At 39.3% G+C, this 18,899-nt stretch overlaps 1 protein-coding gene across 1 annotated transcript in view; it reads right to left on the bottom strand.

Moving 5' to 3' along the window:
- The window catches only part of LOC140486319 (syntaxin-binding protein 5-like), a 549,610-nt gene that overhangs the window by 299,701 nt on the left and 231,010 nt on the right, over positions 1 to 18,899 (bottom strand). Inside the window, exon 6 of the mRNA XM_072585292.1 lies at positions 9,312 to 9,375. Within this exon, the coding sequence (XP_072441393.1) occupies positions 9,312 to 9,375 (64 nt within the window). The remainder of the gene's footprint in view (positions 1 to 9,311; positions 9,376 to 18,899) is intronic.

Below are 18,899 nucleotides of genomic sequence, written 5' to 3'. Positions count from 1 at the left end.
CTCCCATCCTGGCACTTTCCCCTGCCACCGCAGGAACTGTAAAACCTGCGCCCACACCTCCTCCCTTACCTCTATTCAAGGCCCTAAAGGAGCCTTCCACATCCATCAAAGTTTTATTTGCACATCCACTAATATCATTTATTGTATCATTGCTCCCGATGCGGTCTCCTGTACATTGGGGAGACTGGGCACCTCCTAGCAGAGCGCTTTAGGGAACATCTCCGGGACCTGCACCAATCAACCACATCGTCCCGTGGCCCAACATTTCAACTTCCCTCCCACTCTGCCGAAGACATGGAGGTCTTGGGCGTCCTTCACCGCTGCTCCCTCATCACCGCCTCGGAACACTTCAACCCCAGGGCATCAATGTTGACTTCAACAGTTTCCTCATTTCCCCTTCCCCCACCTCACCCTAGTTCCAAACTTCCAGCTCAGCACTGTCCCCATGACTTGTCCGGACTTGTCCCAACTGCCTATCTCCTTTTCCACCTATCCACTCCACCCTCTCCTCCCTGACCTATCACCTTCATTCCCTCCTGAACTCACCCATTGTACTCTATGCTACTTTCTCCCCACCCCCACCCTCTCCACACTTCAGGCTTACTGCCTCTATTCCTGATGAAGGGCTTTTGCCCGAAACGTCGATTTCGCTGCTCCTTGGATGCTGTCTGAACTGCTGTGCTCTTCCAGCGCCACTAATCCAGAATGGTGCACGTATAGTTAGTGCTTTACAAAGAACGTGCTCATTAACCTCAACTACTTCTTGCAACCAGACCTGCACCCTCCAAGCAGCACAAAGTCAGTGCTGCCAATGGCTGTGAAGATAACAGTGGCCCTTAACTTCTTTGCGGTAAAAACAATGACTGCAGATGCTGGAAACCAGATTCCGGATTAGTGGTGCTGGAAGAGCACAGCAGTTCAGGCAGCATCCAAGTAGCTTCGAAATCGACGTTTTGGGCAAAAGCCCTTCATCAGGAATCTGAAACGTTGATTTCGAAGCTACTTGGATGCTGCCTGAACTGCTGTGCTCTTCCAGCACCACTAATCCGGAATCTTAACTTCTTTGCATCAGGATTGTTGATAATTCTAACACCTCCCAGTTTACTATCCATTGTTGCAGAGATATGACTGACACTTTTAAATGTTGGGGGGAAGGGAAGCCATGCGGCCTTTCTGAGCAGTAGGACTAGATGGAGTGTGTATGTGTTTTTGCCAGCATAGCAGTAAACGTATATCACTTTGCAGGAACTGCATCCTATAAACAGCAAAGTGATTCAGAGTACCTTAGGTGTTAAATCATCAGTACATTGGAGTGTTTCTGCTATCTTGGAAGCAGTCATGATTATTTATTCTGCACCAATCCACTGTCCCATAATGTTTCAGCTGCCAGGTCAAACCAGAGATATGATTGTTGGGTGAAGCTTACTTTACATCTACCTAATAACTCCAATCTAATACATGACCATACATGACTAGTGTTGGCAAGGTGTACCCTGTTGCCATGAGAAACAATGTAGGGTAGATTAGTGAGGTGCTAAGCAAAGATTTTACTCCCTGGGCCTCTGTGGAGAATCCATCTTGTATTCAATGGGGTCAGTGTCCTGATCAAGATGGTCCAGTTTTCACTCCTATGATCTGGCCTACAAGAGGTTGCAGCTTTTCCATTGAGGATATGGTGAACAGCTGAGGAGAAGGAAAAGGAGAAAGAGAAGAAGAAAGCAACCAATATTTCTTTATTCTAGCCAACAAACTCCATGATTGCTTCATTCAAAGTAGTTGCCACAAGCACAAATCCCAAATCTCCAAAGCATATATTCCGGAATCTTACCATTGCTATGGCAAGGCACGTCAAATTGTTCTTTTGACAGAAATACTGAAACAAAAGCTATTGAGAAACAAGTCTTCCAAACCAACTTTATCTAACCAAATATTTGATATTCCATACAAAAATCAACTAATCACCCTTTCACATTTTCTTGGGAAATATCTTGATGAGACCTTTACATGACCTTGTGTACCTCTGCAGTGCTACCTCAGTTTTGTGAGTCGAAGACTGCTGACTTTCAGTGGAAGAAACTACAGATGACCTTGCAGATTGACCTCAAGCAGCATTGGGCCTAGAAGGTCTTGCAGCCTGAGCCGGCTAACTAATTGGAAACAGCTGGGCCACAGGTGGATTGGCAATGGTGGAAGCATAAAAGCTGTCATACTAAGAGATTACAGTGCACCACACAACCACTGCTACTGCCAATGTCACTGCCAATGCCTCAGCAAACCAAGTTGGAGCACAGCTGCTGGGCTAAATTATAATCATTTACAGTATTCACGTAGGCCCTTGAGGAGTGATCCAGTAAGTTCTACTGCCCTGCTTTCACACCATATCCCTGCAAGTTTACTTCCTTCCAGTGCCTATAAAATTTATTTTTGAGGTCATTGATTGCCTCTGCTTCCACCATCCTCTTGAGCTTTGGAAGCCCCATTTGAACACTATTACCTTCAATGATGGAAATCTGAGACTTTATTACCTCAGTTTGAGCATCCACTACATTGTGAAGATGTTTTAGGAAGCTGAAACATCAGTCACCAGATGCAGTATCATAGTTGAGTCCATGAGTCTTTTTGTAGAGATGGTAAGTATTTTCTGTTAGAAAGGATGTGTTTTAAGCTCTGCATGAAGTCTTCACCAGGTTAAAGCTGGACTCATCCTTGCTCCATGACAGGGACAGTAATTTTTCTGGCAAGCATGCCTTTTTCTGTGTATCACCCCCTCAAAGTTTTTAATTCTGCAGTCGGACTCATGTGTGACCACATCTTCTGTTGAATTAGAACCCGAGTGAGCCTTTCTCCATGCAGTAACTTGTCATGAGCAGATATCACTCCAAGCTAATCTTTAAATTACATGCGCTGCAGTATCTCAACTGGAAGTTGTCAGTTTGTGATTGAATGATGGTGTTTCTTCACCATTGCTTGTGTTGCTAGCACTTTCATGCTTTTGCACAAGAAGTTCACCAGATGACAGTTCTTAAATATTTGAAAGGAGGAAAGCTCAAGAATAGAATTGGAGTGAGGGAAGTGAGAGGGTAGCAAGGGGTGGGGAAATAAAGGGTCTTTTTATACATTATCTGTAGCTTGTATATCAGAACAAATTGTAGATAAGGAAATGTAGGAAGTGAGCAAATGGATTAGAGAGGGAAAAAAGCAGTATTCTATGGTTTCAGTTTCACTACTGGCCATAGCCTCAACGATAGTCATCTAATTATGGGGACTGCCATCAGCTCCATTGGTGGGGATCTGTATTCATGTTTGTGCTCACCAATTATCTCCTACATTTTCTAGCTTGAACCAACCTGTCCTGCAAAAAGAAGAGAATGCACCTGTGAGTGCAGTGCAATCTGCTTTGATGATGAGGTTGGAATGTCTGAATAATTGACAATTTGTGGAAGTTCTGAGATGTAAAGTTTACATGACAGCTACTGTTCATGTACAGGTCAATCATCTATCATAATTCCTGTGCCTATTTGAGAGTCTATCAATATTTTAGTCCTTATACTTGTGGTCATGAGCAGCTAAGACCAAGGATAATTTTAAGGTAAAGCAAGAGTAGACACAGGTGATGATTAGACTGGAGCTACATTTGATAGTATCTGAAACCTGGGCAGAAACATCTGGACACTAAGCTTGTTTGCCAGGTGAACTCATTAGAATGAACCTAGCAACTGTTGTGTCACACAGTCACAAATATTCATCTATCTCACTGATTTGATTCTGTCTTGAATGGCAAATCAAGCCAAGGGTAAGCCAAAAACTGGGTGTGCAAGCAGGAACAGGGGTGGTGAGGAAGGCAATGGGGAGAATTTTGATGACAGCTTGAAGTATTAATATGAATCTAGAAGAACAGAAAACATATTTTCTAATTTCTTTCATGGTTTTCAGTGGCCCCTTTAAGCACATCAGGAAATAAACAAGTCATATGTAAAGGCAATTGCTAACTTTGAGATGCTTTGAGAAAGAAATAATCTTAATTGGTCCCATTGACACAAAAGATATGATAAAGACCTAGAAACAAAACTATGTCCCAAACATTGGAGCTGAATTCTTGTTTTCTTCCCAAAATATGGAGGAGTTTGCAGAATGGATCAAAACCATGCTACTATCAATAGCAACCTTAAAATGAAGAATGAACAAGAGGATAACTCCATGAGAAAAAGGTCAGCTTCTCATGCCTCTTTAGTTCTTTATTTCAGTTGGATCCTTGTTTTAGTGAATCATGCACTTGAACACCCAAACCCTTTTGTTTCTCCATAATTGCTAGTCTCTCTCCATTAAAAAAAGTAATTTGCTTTTTTTTAATCCAATACAGATTATTTGAGGAACAGTTTTCAATGGTCCCTGATTACATCCTCCTGCCACAAGTTTTCTTGCCTATTGCAGGTAGCTGATCAGTCTATTGATTGGCCAGCTGGAAACAGAAGAAAATGCCTTGCCACATTTTCCTTGTGTGATCTCCCTCCTTCCTCACCTCCTTGTAAATGTCAGGGCCATTGTGTGTCTCACAGTGTTGGGTAAACAGAAATGAACTTTGCAGTTAAGACTTACATCCTGAAAACACACTGTAAAAATCGAACCAAGTGCATTATTATTTGGCCAATCACTGAGATGAGTAGTTTGAGCATTTCTATTCAACTGCATTTACATGTGTTGTTATGTCATGCAGAAATTTTTATAAAGTTGACAAAATTATAAAAAAGAATGACAAAAATGAGAAAAGCGAGTACTATATCTAAATGAAAAAAGGAAGTGGAGACTGAAAATACAGAAAAGTGAAAGAAGAGGAGAAAGTGTAGAAACTCCTGAAAAATTTAATTCCTGCTAATCCGGATGTTATATTGTGTGGTCTCTAGTGAAAGTCATGATGAAGTTTTAGTTATTATAATAAATTGCTGTTTGAAGAAATAAATTTTTGAGCATGATTGATAATTGAACATTTGGGTATTTCACAGGGTCTTGGAGACGGTGCAGAGATGATTTACCAGAATGATACCAGAGGTGAGGAATTTCAGGTATATAGAGGGACTGGGGAAGCTGGCGTTGTTGTTCTTAGAACTGAAAAACTTAATGTGAGATTTAATAGAGGTGTTCAGAAACATGGAGGATGTGTACACGAGTAAATAAAATGGCATGGCACAATATTCTATCCTGTGATTGTCCAAAGTGAACTCCACATGCTGTAGTTTTTCAATCTATAGCCCTTTGTATCATCCTGTGCCCATGCAAACTCCAGGTACTGTGCCACTAAAGTACTGTCATTGGCAGATGCTATTTTAAAATAAGATTATACGAGGCATACTTTGGATTAAGTTAGGTGCTGCTATGTAACATTAGTTGCTTACTAGATATATTCAATTTGTCATGTAACCATTGCATACCACTACCAGAATCTTTAAAACATCCACAAGCGCAGAATTTGCTTTAGTGTTGTTATTGATGATGAACACCAGAAGCAAAGCCTGACCTTCCAAACTAGAATACACATCAAAATTTGCTCAAGTGTGTATATGACTACACCAAGAGAACACAATGAACAACGTTAATGTCCAAAACTGATCTAAGCTACCAGAAATTGCATTTGTGTTGTAAAGTTATTTACAGAAACGGGCATTTAGAAAAATTTAAAATGCTTCTTCCCTCAGTCATTCGCATTCACTCTCTCTCTCTCACACATGCGCACATTCACACGAATATACAACTGCAGTATCCCTCTCATTACCACTGAAATCAGATCATTAGCATTTTGGATTGTATTTCTTAACATGCTTTGCAAAAATAAAGAACTCCGAAGAACTTTGCAAGAGACTCCTGTACATGCATTACCACAGTAGACACTGAGATTCAACTTCAGATTAATCCTCTTGAACACAACGGGTGGGATCATTTTCACTGCCTTTCCACAGGTAAAACAATAAAGAGGAAGGCAGAACATCATTCACAGATCATTTCTTGTTCAATCAATTTATCCTATCATGGACTAGCATAAAACGATACAGTACTGTACTGAATGACCCCTTTATAGATCTAGATATTGCTGAAAAATGGGATATTTTGCAGAAAGTTTTGGCAACATATTCATGTATAGCACAATGAAGGCTGATTCAGGTGTGTTTAAAACCTGTATGTTTCAAATGCTTTCATAGCAAACTACTAACACATGGACCATTTTAACTTCTCTTCAAAATGAATGTGAAATTGGCAGAGTTTCACCACTCACCAGCCATCTGTAGCTAGCAATAAGACACTCAACCACTTTTTAATTTTGGGCTTCAGCATAAGTAAGGAAAAGTGCTAAGTCGTTGATGGGTGCTAGCTGACAGTTTGTCATATTCGATGTTTGGCAATCCAGCAGCTCCATCAATGAATTTAGCCAGAAACAGCCATTAAAACTTCATGAGGACCCATTGGTAGCAGAACTCTTGTGGGGCTGGGTAAAGCATTTATATTCATACTGGGTGCATGAATTGATCCACCAACATGTTTCTACAGCACGTCTAATATTGCACTCAAATGCAACTAGTTAGGCAGCTTACTGTCTGGTATAAATAGATATTCTTATATATATTAATATATATATACACATATACATCTGAATGTATATATACCTGAAAATGCACAGAGGATCCTTGAACTGGTACTAATTTGCAGGCCTGCCAGAAAGAGTCATCATTGACAGACCAAGTATCCCTAACCACTTCCACCAACTCCTTCCAATTTTTCACCCTCAACCGTTTGTTTTTCAGATGAGAAACAGGTTAAGTGTAGTTGAAAGTTTCCAGCTAAATCCAAATTTGTTATGTTCAGCTTTTGCCCTATGTTGTGACTGCATTCCATGCATGGAGTACTTGCTATTTGATTTACAGAAAACATGGAGAGTTGACTGGCAATTTACATTTTGATGTATAATATGACAGGATTAAATATAAAACTTTGTAACTTATGAATTGCCCACAGAGATGCAGATACATTCTTTTTTTAATTGACAGAAAGATTTTCATCAAGGATGGATTTTACTTTTAATCACTTGCCGCCATTTATATTCAGAAATTCAGGAAGAATTTCTTTTAAAGTCCTGGCAATTCTATTAACGTGTACTTTGAGGTATTAAGCAGGACAAGCAGCCTATTTTAGGCAGTTTTGATAACAGCATGCCTACTAGATGGATAAATGATTAATGCCAGCTTCATTAATGAAAGAATAATTGTTCTAGAAAACAAATAAACATCGGGTGTGAGATAAGCTGCAAGGACAACAGCTAAAGTTATCTTGTAGTAATTAGTTTTTGGAAATAGCTCAGAACATTAAAAACAATGTTCTAGTTAAAGACTCTTCAGAGAATCGCAAGGGTAGCTTTCAACATAAAGATAGATACATATAACCAAAGCAAAATACAAGAATTAAGGAAAAAGCACTTAAATCTAGATATTAGGATTAATTAGCTTTAGAAAACAACTTCGCTTATGCCCTGAATAAAATAGATTGTTCACAGTCCACTAATCACAAAGTGCTAAACTTTACACTTTATAACCAATATCATAACTGAAATCAATATTACAAGTCATATAGCCAGTAGTTAAAATTAACTGTCTCTTGTATTTTTACATTTATTATTAGAACAGTGGGAAATATAAGAGCAATAACTGAATTTGATAGCACATGGCAGCACATAGAATACGATGAATTCAAGCTATCCTTAGAAATAAGTCAGCCTGAGACAGACCCTAAGGAGTATAGCTAGTAACATTGGAATGTGAATGAATAGGATGCATAGGAAGATCCCACGACCTATAGATTATAGTGTCTGTTGAACACCATAAGATCATGGGAACCCAGAGCTTTCCACAGGAATGCCCATCATTGATTAGGTGTCTCATAGAATTGGGTGCACGGAGCAAGGAGGGAAGGACATAGTGACCATGTTCTATGTGATGATTGTAACTCAAAATGTATAAGAATACTGCTTCTTACTGTAAAATCAGAGCATGTGATTGATCTCTCTTCTGATCTGAGCTAAAGATTAAGCAAATAATTGAGTTTGTATGTCAAGGCCAGATTTGAAAAAGATTCTTTGGCCCTCGACCTGCTTTAACCAGTTTCTGCTGGATTAAACACCTCCACTTGCTTGAATCCTGCCTGCCTCCTGAATCTTTGCCCCCAGTCTGGGTGTGTAATCCTACAGGCTATGAGGCTTAACTTGCTTACTTAATTGGTCTTATTTTGGTTGCAAAATGCAATAAAATTGAAATAATTCTTTTCAGTATTTGATTGTTTGTGAGATAATGTAATAAGTGGCTGAATTAAAGGTAGCTCTGATAGTTTACCCACAACATTCTATAGAGATGTAAGGCCGAAACCAGAGCCAAACAATCCAAGAGGGTTTTCCTTCTGCTTTGACAGCCCTCTTCTATTGGCGACTTTTCATTTTCACAAATTTAATCATGTTTCTAAGAATGCCTCCATGCTGAGGTGTTCTCTTGCTTATATACCAACCTCAGCTACATTCACCTCTCTTAAATCCTACCCTCTTTGTCTGAAACTTGTGCATTACACCAATCTGTTTTTTTTTGCTCCACTGGATTTGAAATGGTCAAGACATGTATCATGCTTTTGAAGAGTTATTTTAGAATAAGTAACAATAGAATGTCTCCATTGATCAGGAAGATAGTGATGAATGCTCATGAAGTTAGGCTAAGCTTAAAAATTACTGAAGGGTACATACTGTACTTGGAATGCCTTTTGTTTTATACACTCTTATTGAAATAGAGTTAATAAATTCTTTTAAAGCAAAATTAGTTATTTGACAATGGACAAGAAGCTGGAAAATTCAATTAGAACAATATTCTCAAATGGAGGAAAATACCAGAATAGATGTTGCAACATTCCATGGATTCATTAGATAGAAAACAAGTTAGAAGTAATGTGCATCTATTTATTGCTTTGTAGGTCTAAACATCTGTTGAACTCACAAGCAAAGTAAAGGAAAATATTTAACTCTATCGTAAGAGTGAAAACAATAAATCATTGTGAACTACTTGACTTGCTTTTGTTTTAAAGAGGATTGCCCTTTTAGTTTAACCATTAAAGCAGAAATGAAGATGTAATGTTTAATGCAATAAATGTGAAAATAAACAGATATCATTAACGCATTTTGTTTATTTACCTTAATTTTTTTTATTTGGTACTCAAAAGCCCAAATAACTCAGCTGAAGTTCCTGAACAACAGAAAAAAACATTAAAAAATGTTATTATTCTTTCTTACTTACTTTCCCCTCGTCCCTTGGACTGTCACTTAAATGAACAACAGGGCCAGGGTGAGTTTTTGTAGACCTGCAAGAAAATATATAATTTTCATAACAAAAAAAATTGAAAAAATAAAACTTGATTTAAACAAAACAGACCAGCATTACTATGTGGTTTGCAAGATCTACAATTGCTCATTGTATATTGTAGACCCTTCTACAAATATGTTTTTCCTAAGCTGAAATGATTAAGAGAAAACATTCATTGAAAAATAAGTGGTGCAACAAAATCAGCTTAAAATGCAACAAATTTTCTGCATAGAGATTATGAAAATGAAGAAGGTAAAGTGCCCTTGACAGAATAAAAGCAAGGAGAGGCAAGTCAACCAGGGATACCCCTTCTCATTTCATAAGCACAACAGTGGTCAGCCAATGTCTGTTGTAGGTATTGGCACAAGGGAAGCTCCAGCAATAATGGTGCAAAGTATTAAGGGTACAAATTAATATAATTTGTTACCTCTTTTTGTGTTTGATGCTGACACAATAATGTAATTTGGGTACAAGGAGTATGTTTATGCCTGATTTTTCATTGAACTATGCTATCTTCATATGCTACTGTTTAAATACAATGTTATTTTGGTCATTCTTTTGGAATATGTTGGGATGAATTCTATACTTGACTAGAAATGTAAGAATATCAGGAATAGCATGAGTACACCATATAGCTCATCAAGCCTGCTTTGCCATACATTACCATCATGAATAATCTTCTATTTCAATGCCACCGTCACACCATCTCAGAGGTAAATAAAATTCTAACTTCCCTAAACATTCAATGATGGAGTTTTCACAACCCTCTGGGATACAGAATTTCAAAGGCCCACAACTATCTGAGCAAAAAAACTTGTCCTCGTCTCAGTTTCAAATGATTCCTCCATTTATCCTGAAGATGTGCTTTTGTGTTTTAGATTCTCTAGTAAGGGAAAACTACAGTCTACACTATCCAGCCTATCAGAATGTTGTTCGCTTCCATTAAATCACCTGTCTTTTTTCTAAAGTCTGTGCAGTAAAAGACAAATCTACTTAGCCTCTCACCACGGAATAATCCTCTCATCCTAGGAACCAAATTTGTTAACTTTCTCACATCTAAAGCAAGTGCATCCTTGCTTAAATATAGTATCCAAATGTCTAGTACTATAGGTACACTACACAACTAAAGCCAGATGTTTTCCAGTTCTTTTGCAATAAAAGGTGACTTGTAATTTGCCTTCTTAATTGTTTATTGTGCCTTCAGGCTAACATTCAGTGCTTCTTACACAAGTACATTCAAGTGTGTCTGAGCATCAACATTTAACATCCTTGAAAATAGTATTCTGTTTTTATATTCTTATTGCTAAATATTGCTGAACATTGCTACTGGTATTCCCACATAATATTGCATTTGCCACCTTGTTGTCCACTTGCTTAACCTCTCTACATTTACTTGTGATCTCTTTCAGCTATCCTGACAGCTTAAATGGGATTGAAATAGACACAAAATGGCAATGTCACTTGTAATCCTCTGTATCCAGGTTCAATCCCACCACAGCAGCTGATGGAATTTAACTTTTTTAAAAATGGGATTAAATTCTCAGTAATAGTGACTACAAAGCCATCATTAATTGAAAAAAGTCATCAAGTTCACTAATGCCCTTTAGGGAAGGGAATCTGCTGGTCTTCCCTTGTGTGATCTACATGCGACACTATAGGCAGCAAATGCCATTGTCAGAGATGCCAATACTCTATGAAAAAGTAAATTAAAAACAAACCTGTATATATTACTCAGTTATTGTGTCCAAATCATTAAAGTAAATTGTAAATAACTGGCATTCCAGTGCTATTCCATGCAGCACTCAACTAGTTGCAGCCTCAAAATTTGAAAATGTTCCATTTATCCATTCTCTACATATTAATCAATTCTGCCTTCAAGCTAATATATACAGAATTGTTACAGCGCAGAAGGAGGTCATTCGGCCCATCATGCCTGTGTCAGTTTTTCTAATGAGTATCGCACCTAGTGCCATTCTTCCACCTTCTCCTTATTTATCCAGATCTTGTGATGATGATTTTGTTGGAAGGGTTATTTAGTTTCTCTTTCACGGACTAGTTACTGTGTAGAAGTCCTTATCCTAATGCAATACAATTATGTTTACTCCTTAGGACCAGGTTTTAGACTCTGGATTCTTCTAATTTTATCAAAGGCTTAGCTTTCTGTTCATAGCTCCTTCATAATCTGTATAAATAACTATTCAGTCTCTTCAACCATATTTTTCCTTCTGTTTTCTGTGAAGCTTAAACCTCTTGTTGTATCAATGCTTGTTTGAAACCTGGCTTGAGTCCTTTCACTATAGCATCACTACTGGCATTGCTAACTAAAAGGACTGAGAAGCAAATCACAGCTCCTGTCCAACTCAACCTGTTTTTTCAAGTTTGTCATTCTCTTGAAACTTGCAAAACTTAAGCCAGTGCTTCTGTGGTTGCGCCTGTTTATTCTGATCTGTTTTACATAGATCCAAAACTCCATATAAGCTGGCATCTTTTCATTGAATTGATGATAAAGAGCTTGTAGTTCATTCTGCTTCCTTTCTTTCTCTTGCAGCTCTTCATTCATCTATGTGAGCTGAGCAGAGGTCTCCCCTAAATCTTAGAGATGGGAGTCTCACGTTTGGATTTATCCTGAACTGAATGTTCAGCTTTTCCTTCTTGAATCTTCCTTTGTTTCATCACAACAGAGTTTTGTTTTTCGCTCCATTAATTCAGAAGCTAGTGAAATTCTCCATTCCTTTGTTTTCATATTCAGCTCTTTTCATGTTTCTTGAATAGCTATTGCAGTTTCTGTTGTGTCTCTGATATCTAATTACTTGCCTTAATTGTGACTATATGAAATCACGCTATGCTGTTATACCAGAAATTGCTGGTTTATCATTGGCTTTGATATAGAACAACTATGATATCCTGCTGAATTGATTTGCATATCATCATTAATGGTCCCGTAAGTGAAGTGGGTGAACTGTTGTATGCTGGAAGTTTTACTTTGGTAGGTTTTCATCATTGGCACATTTCTTTTGCAGGAGTACATCATTCACATTTTCTCCATGTCAATCTGACTCAATAATGAATAGTCACCAGTTTTCTGAGGACAGATAATTTGGAATTTTGCAAATGCTTCAGACAGTGCAATATTACTGATGTTTTTCCACGAGACTGGCTGTGAAACATATGGTCATTATTTTTTGCTTAATTGTTTCCATCATCAGATTTTTGTTTGTCGATCACTTCATGTATACACCTCAGGTGGATAGCAGATGGTCGTTACTGTAGCTAAAAGAATTTCTTTGTGCATGGTCATTTTAGGTCAGTGCATGGTTTTCAAATTTGCATCATGCTTTGGTGTACACCACTGCCTCTGCTGTCACGGCTGATTGAAAGCTGGACATTTCCTTGGTTGCATGCAGAAAGACAATGTTTGGGTCTTCTTATGAATGTGTCAACTGAACCTGTTAACTTTGTTGATCTCAGAATATTGCTTTGCACTTAAGTCCACTTTCTAATAGCTATATGATGCTACAAGTCTTTAGTTTACTTAGAAAATTTGCCTAGAAGTTGGAGACGGATGCAATTACCAACTATATATTTAATGCCACATTTGAAAAATCACATAATGAGCACTTTTCTCTGCATCTGCTCACAAAGTCATCTGTGAATTTTGTAGGGTTCTGTCTAAATGACTTGAATGTTAGTCAACAGATTTAGAAGTTCAATCTAACTCTGAATTAACCTTCTAATGTGGTCCATATCTCTTGTGGATCTTTTAGTTGTTTGACCATTTCTGTACAGATCCAGCATTCTCAATTGCTAAGCAATTCTTTATGGCTTATTTTTCTGTAATGGACACACTTAAATCGAGAAATCATAACTCTAAACACTGTTAAAGATTTCAAATTTTATTAGGAGGCCCCAATTTGTGGTGATTCTGATAATATGTCAATGACCTCCTGATCACTTGCCTTTGTTAGGGACTCTAAACTTTGTTAGGGACTTGTCTGCTTACCTGTAAACTGTATTTTCAACACTCCAACACTATGTTGAACAAAGACATCAAGAACCATTTAAGACAGTTGACAAATTACTGCAGATGCTGGAATCTGTCCCAAAAACAATAAATGCTGGTGATCACAGTGGGTCAGACAGCATCCATGGAGAGCGAGCAAGCTAATATTTCTAGTCCAGGTGACTCTTCATCAGAGCTAAGTTGAAGTGTGAAGGGGACAGCATTTATGCCATATCTTGGGGGGAGGGTGTGGAGGCAGTGGGTGTAGAGTGCTGGTGGTGAAAAGATGTTGATAGTTCAGGTTAAGTAACAAAATGTCAGAATGGCAGAACAATGGTGTGTCTCCTGCCAAACTTGAAAAGAGAGTAACTGGGACAGTGGGGGGAGAGGAGGACTTGATAATAAGCTAAAAGAAAGAGAAGAAATGGGAGTTGGTTCACAATTTATACGTGTGAACTCACTAGTAAGTTCAGAAGGCTGTAAAGTGCCTAGTCTGAAGATAAGATGTTGTTCTTCCAGTTTTTGCTGTGATTCATTGGAACACTCTAGCATGCTGAGGACAGACACATGCACGAGTAGGATGCTGTGCTAAAATAACCGGTTATGGGAAGGCTGGGGTCATGCTTGTGGACGGATTGGAGGTATTCTGCAAAGCGGTCACCCAGTCTGCATTTGGTTTCTCCAGTGTAGAGTAGGCCACATTGGATGCAGCAAATACAATACACAAGAATAGAGGAGGTATAGGTGAAATGTTGCTTCACCGGGAAAGACTCCTTTTGCCCTTCGATGGTAAGCAAGGAAGAGGTGAAGGGCAGTTGTTGCACCTTCTGCGCTTCCATGGGAAGGTGCCATGAGGAAAGGGTATGGTGGTAGTGGTTGTGAAATGGATTAGGGCGTCCTGGAGGGAACAATCCCTGCGAAATGCAGACAGGGGGAGTGAGGAGAAGATATGTTTGGTGGTGGCGTTCTGCTGGAGTTGTCTGAGATGGTGGAGAATGATCCTTTGAATGCGGAGGCTGGATGGATGAAAAGTGAGGATAAGGGGAACCCAATCATGCTGTTGTGAGTGATGAGAAGGGGCAAGGGTGGAATCACAGGTGAAAGATTGGATGCGATTGAGGGCCCTGTCAACCACAGTGTGTGAGAAACCTCGGTCATGGAAGAAGTAAGCCATGTCAGCAGTGTTGTCATGGATGGTTACATAATCTGAACAGATACAATGTAGGCAAAGGAACTGGGAGAATGGGATGGAGTCCATGCAGGACATGGTTTGTGACAAGCTGTAGTGAAAGCAGTTATAGGAGTCAGTGGCTTTGTAGTGGATAGCAGTGGCCAGTTTATTCCCTAAAATAGACACATAGAGGTCAAGGAAAGGAAGTGTTAGAAATGGATGACATGTATGTTATAGTGGGGGTGAAATTGCAGGCAAAGTAAATGATTTTTTCAAGTTCCTGATGGGAGCATGAAGTGGCACCGAAACAGTAGTCAATGTACTGAGAAAGAGTTGTGGGAGGGGGCCAGTATAAGACTGGAACAAGGATAGCTCCACATACCTCATCAATAGGCAGGCATAAGTGGGACCCATGTGGATGTGCATAGCTACTTCTACGACTTGGCAGAATTGAGATGAATTAGAGGAGAAATTGTTCAGTGACAGAGCAAGTTCAGCCAGGCAGAGAAGAGTAATGGAGGGTGGGTATTGTTCAGGCCTCTGGTCAAGGAAGAAGCTGAGAGCTCTCAGACCATCATAGTGGGGAATGGAGGTATGGAGGAATTGGACATCCATGGTGAACAGGAGGTGTTAGGGCCAGGGAAATGGAAATTGTCAATATGGTGGAGGGCATTGGGGAATCGCGGGTGCAAGTGGACAGAGTGTGGACAAGTGGAGAGAGGATGGAGTCAGGATAGGAGGAAATGAGCTCATTGTGGCAGGAATAGGTTAATATGAGGTAAAGTTGCAATCTTGTATCAATGTAGCACATGAAATGCTTAAAGGTGAAGTTTCTTAAAGGAAGGTACACATTCACCATTTACAAGTGGGAACGTTTTCATTCTGTTCAAATTGGAGCAGTTCATATCCAAATGCAGTAAGACTTGGATAATATCTTGGCTTCAGCTGACATGTGGCAAGCATTATTTGCACCACAAAACTTCCAAACAATCATCATCTCCAATAAGAAAAAAAACTAACCATTCAAGGCAATACCATTGCTGAATCCCTCATTGTCACCAACTAAGGGTTATCATTGACAGAAAATGAACTGGACTAGCTATGTGGAGAATCACATATAGCACGGAATCAGTAAGTACTGAAGCTACAAGAGCAGGCTACAGGCTAGGAATCCTGTTGTAAGTAACTTACCTCCTGACTCCACAAAGACTGAACACTACTCCTAATTGTCTGAATGAGTGCAGCTTCAACCATACTCAAAAAAGCTTTAACAAAATTATCCAACACAAAGTACTCCACTTGATTGACACCAAATCCACAAAAATTAATTTGCTGTACCACCAATATACAGTAGCAGCAGTGTGTGCTATTTATAATATGCACTGCAGAAATTCACGAAGGCTCCTTCGACACCATCCTCCAAACCCATGACTACTACCATCTTGAAGGATAAGTGCCGTAGATAGAAAGGGAAACCATTATCTATAAGTTCCTCTCTATAAAAAATGACTTCTCATGATTTTGAGTATTTCAATCAGATTTTCTCTCAGTCTTCTCTTATCTAAGAAAAACAGTCCAAGATTCTCAAATCTAACTTCATAACTGAAATTCTTGTAAACATCCTCTGCGCAAGTCTTAGACAACACTATGGCTTGGACTGATAAGTGGCAAGCAACATTCATGCCACTAGTTGCCAGGAAATGACCTCAAGAACTTGTGGTGTGAAATGGGTCTGGTTTAAGCAGACTTCTTTTATTATGTGCATCTTTCTGCAGCAATCTTGCATCTGTTTTCAACTTTTAGATTGCCTTGCTGGATGTTGGACACCAGCTATCTCTACTGGCGGCCTCTTCCTTGTACACCTGTTGATCAATGACAACTAGCCTTTGAAATGTTTTTGAGGTGCACATTAGTCTTGCTTCCCAGAGCCCTCTCTTTGAGAAGGGCAGATTGCCTTTAAGAACAGATGGTCAGCTGCATCAGCACCATATGTTCAGTTCCCTGTTGAATACAAAGGCATCCAGCACAGTATTAGCCACTCAGTCAAAAATGTTATCATGCATATGCGGTGGCAGCACCAAATCAGCATGCTGCTCACCTCCACCAGAACCAGTGCTGGTATGTGGGCATGACAGGCATGTCCTCACACCTGGGAAATAGGGAAAATTAAGGTTAGCCTAGCACTGCTGCTGGCTTTTAGGTTTAACCTTCACTTTCATACCTGATTTCTATGGATACTATGTTCTCCATTGAATTGCCTCAATTCTAGTATCTGTCTTGTTCCTGCATTCGTTTTCAGCTCCTCCGTAGAGATTTTGTCATTTTACTCAGTTACCTTTGATCAATTCTTTAAACTTCTCTTTCGATCCTGCACTGTATTCAGCGCCAGTCACTGCTAAATATTTTGTTTGTTTCTCTACCTTTTAACAAGCTGGTTTGTACCAGCTCCTCAAATTCCAACTACAATTTCCATTCTTACGTGCTCTATACCATCACACAGCTGTTCCATTGGCCATCTATGTTTCCATGAGAAGCTTCTTTACATTAGGAGTTGTGGGTTTTGGAATTCATGGTGAGACAAGAAATATCAACATTCAAGATTAGATTAGATAGGTAGATGAAGGATAGGGGTGAAGAGAACAGAGTGAGTAATTGTGATGAGAACCATTTGCTCAAGTAGAGGGTGAATGCAAGCACAGAATGCTTGGGCTAAACAGCTTGTTTCTATTTTTTATCTTCTAAATATTTCTATGTACATGCCAATCATCAGTACTTCACACTAACAATCCACTTTATCATGTTGTGTCTTTGTGTCAGTATCTTTTGACCAAGATTAGGGCTATCTGCAATACATTGACAATTGCAAAGTCAACATAAAATGTTCTGCAATTTCTACATTTGAGCTTGTAAATTACATAATGAAATTACACCCAGTGATACACCAAAATTTCAGTTGGAAATATATACAAAGATTAATTCACAAACGTTACTATATGAGTTCCTTGCCACCTGGTACATCTTCTGATGTCTCCACAAAATTGAATGCAACTTTCCTCTGCACATGTATATGCCAGATACATTAACAGTGATAGGTGAAAGTGAGGACTGTAGATGCTGGAGATCAGAGTCAAGATTAGAATGGTGCTGGAAAAGCACAGCAGGTCAGGCAGCATCCGAGGAGCAGGAAAATTGACCTTTTGGGCAAAAGTCTTTCATCAGTAGATTCATGACTGCTGGTATGTAGACTCAGATTATTACCAGGATGGATGCAGATTGCATAGGAGATGCAGACTCTCACAGTAGTCCACCAATCTTTGTTTCAGCAGATTATTAAAACTGCTGAGGTGCAATGCCACCATGGAGCCAAAGCTTACTGCCATCTCTGAGAATGGCAGCATTCATCCTTGTACTATTGCACACCCTTGCTATTGCTTGTCAGCCAGCCAGCTCAAATTACTCCCAGCAGTTTGCACCATCCACACTGAGGCAACAGTCAAGAAGGTACAACAATGCCTCTTCTTCCCCAAGAGGCTAAGAAAATTCAGCACGTCCATAAGGATCCTCACTAACTTTTATAGATGCACCACAGAAAACATTCCAACTGGATGCATAATGGCTTGGTACTGCAACTGTTGTGCCCAGGACCGTAAAAAAAACTACAGAATGTTGTGAACACAGCCCAGACCATCACACAAGCCAACCTTCCATCTATGGACTGCATCTACACTTTTTGTTGCTGCAGAAAGGCAGGCAACATCATCAAAGACCTGTCCCACCCTGGTTATAATCTCTTCCAACCTTCTCCATCAGGCATAAGACGCAAAAGCTTAAACACATGTATCTACAGGTTCAAGAACAGCTTCTTCCCTGCTGTTATTAGACTTCTAAATAGACCTCTTCAATTTCAAATCTAATGTTGATCTTGCTTTTTGTACACATTCTTTGCAGCTGTAACTTTGTATTCCTCATTCTGTTCAATCACTCTATGATCATTGTGTCTTCGTATGTTATGATCTGCTGTACTGCACGCAAAACAAAACTTTTCACTGTTCTTAGGTACAGGTGACAATAATACTTCAAATCAAATCAAAAGCCATGCCAGAGTGGTGCAGTCCAGAGCCAGGTCTTCAAAGTTTAGCATTCTATAACGTCAACTGCTCTCTTTCCCATTGAAAGTCAGCACCATTCCACTAACCATATGACAATTAGGAACACTAAAGTGCCAAACTAGGCAAGACTGAATGCACATGGGTGGATAGTTTTATTTTTCTGTTATGATTAATGTATTGCAGGATGACGTTATTGAGTGATATTTTTGCTGTTGGCCTTTATTGAGTGATGCTGGCCTGGG

The sequence above is a fragment of the Chiloscyllium punctatum genome, chromosome 15, assembly GCF_047496795.1.
Source record: "Chiloscyllium punctatum isolate Juve2018m chromosome 15, sChiPun1.3, whole genome shotgun sequence".
NCBI classification, from domain to species: domain Eukaryota; kingdom Metazoa; phylum Chordata; class Chondrichthyes; order Orectolobiformes; family Hemiscylliidae; genus Chiloscyllium; species Chiloscyllium punctatum.
This window is presented reverse-complemented; position numbering and strand designations above follow the sequence as displayed.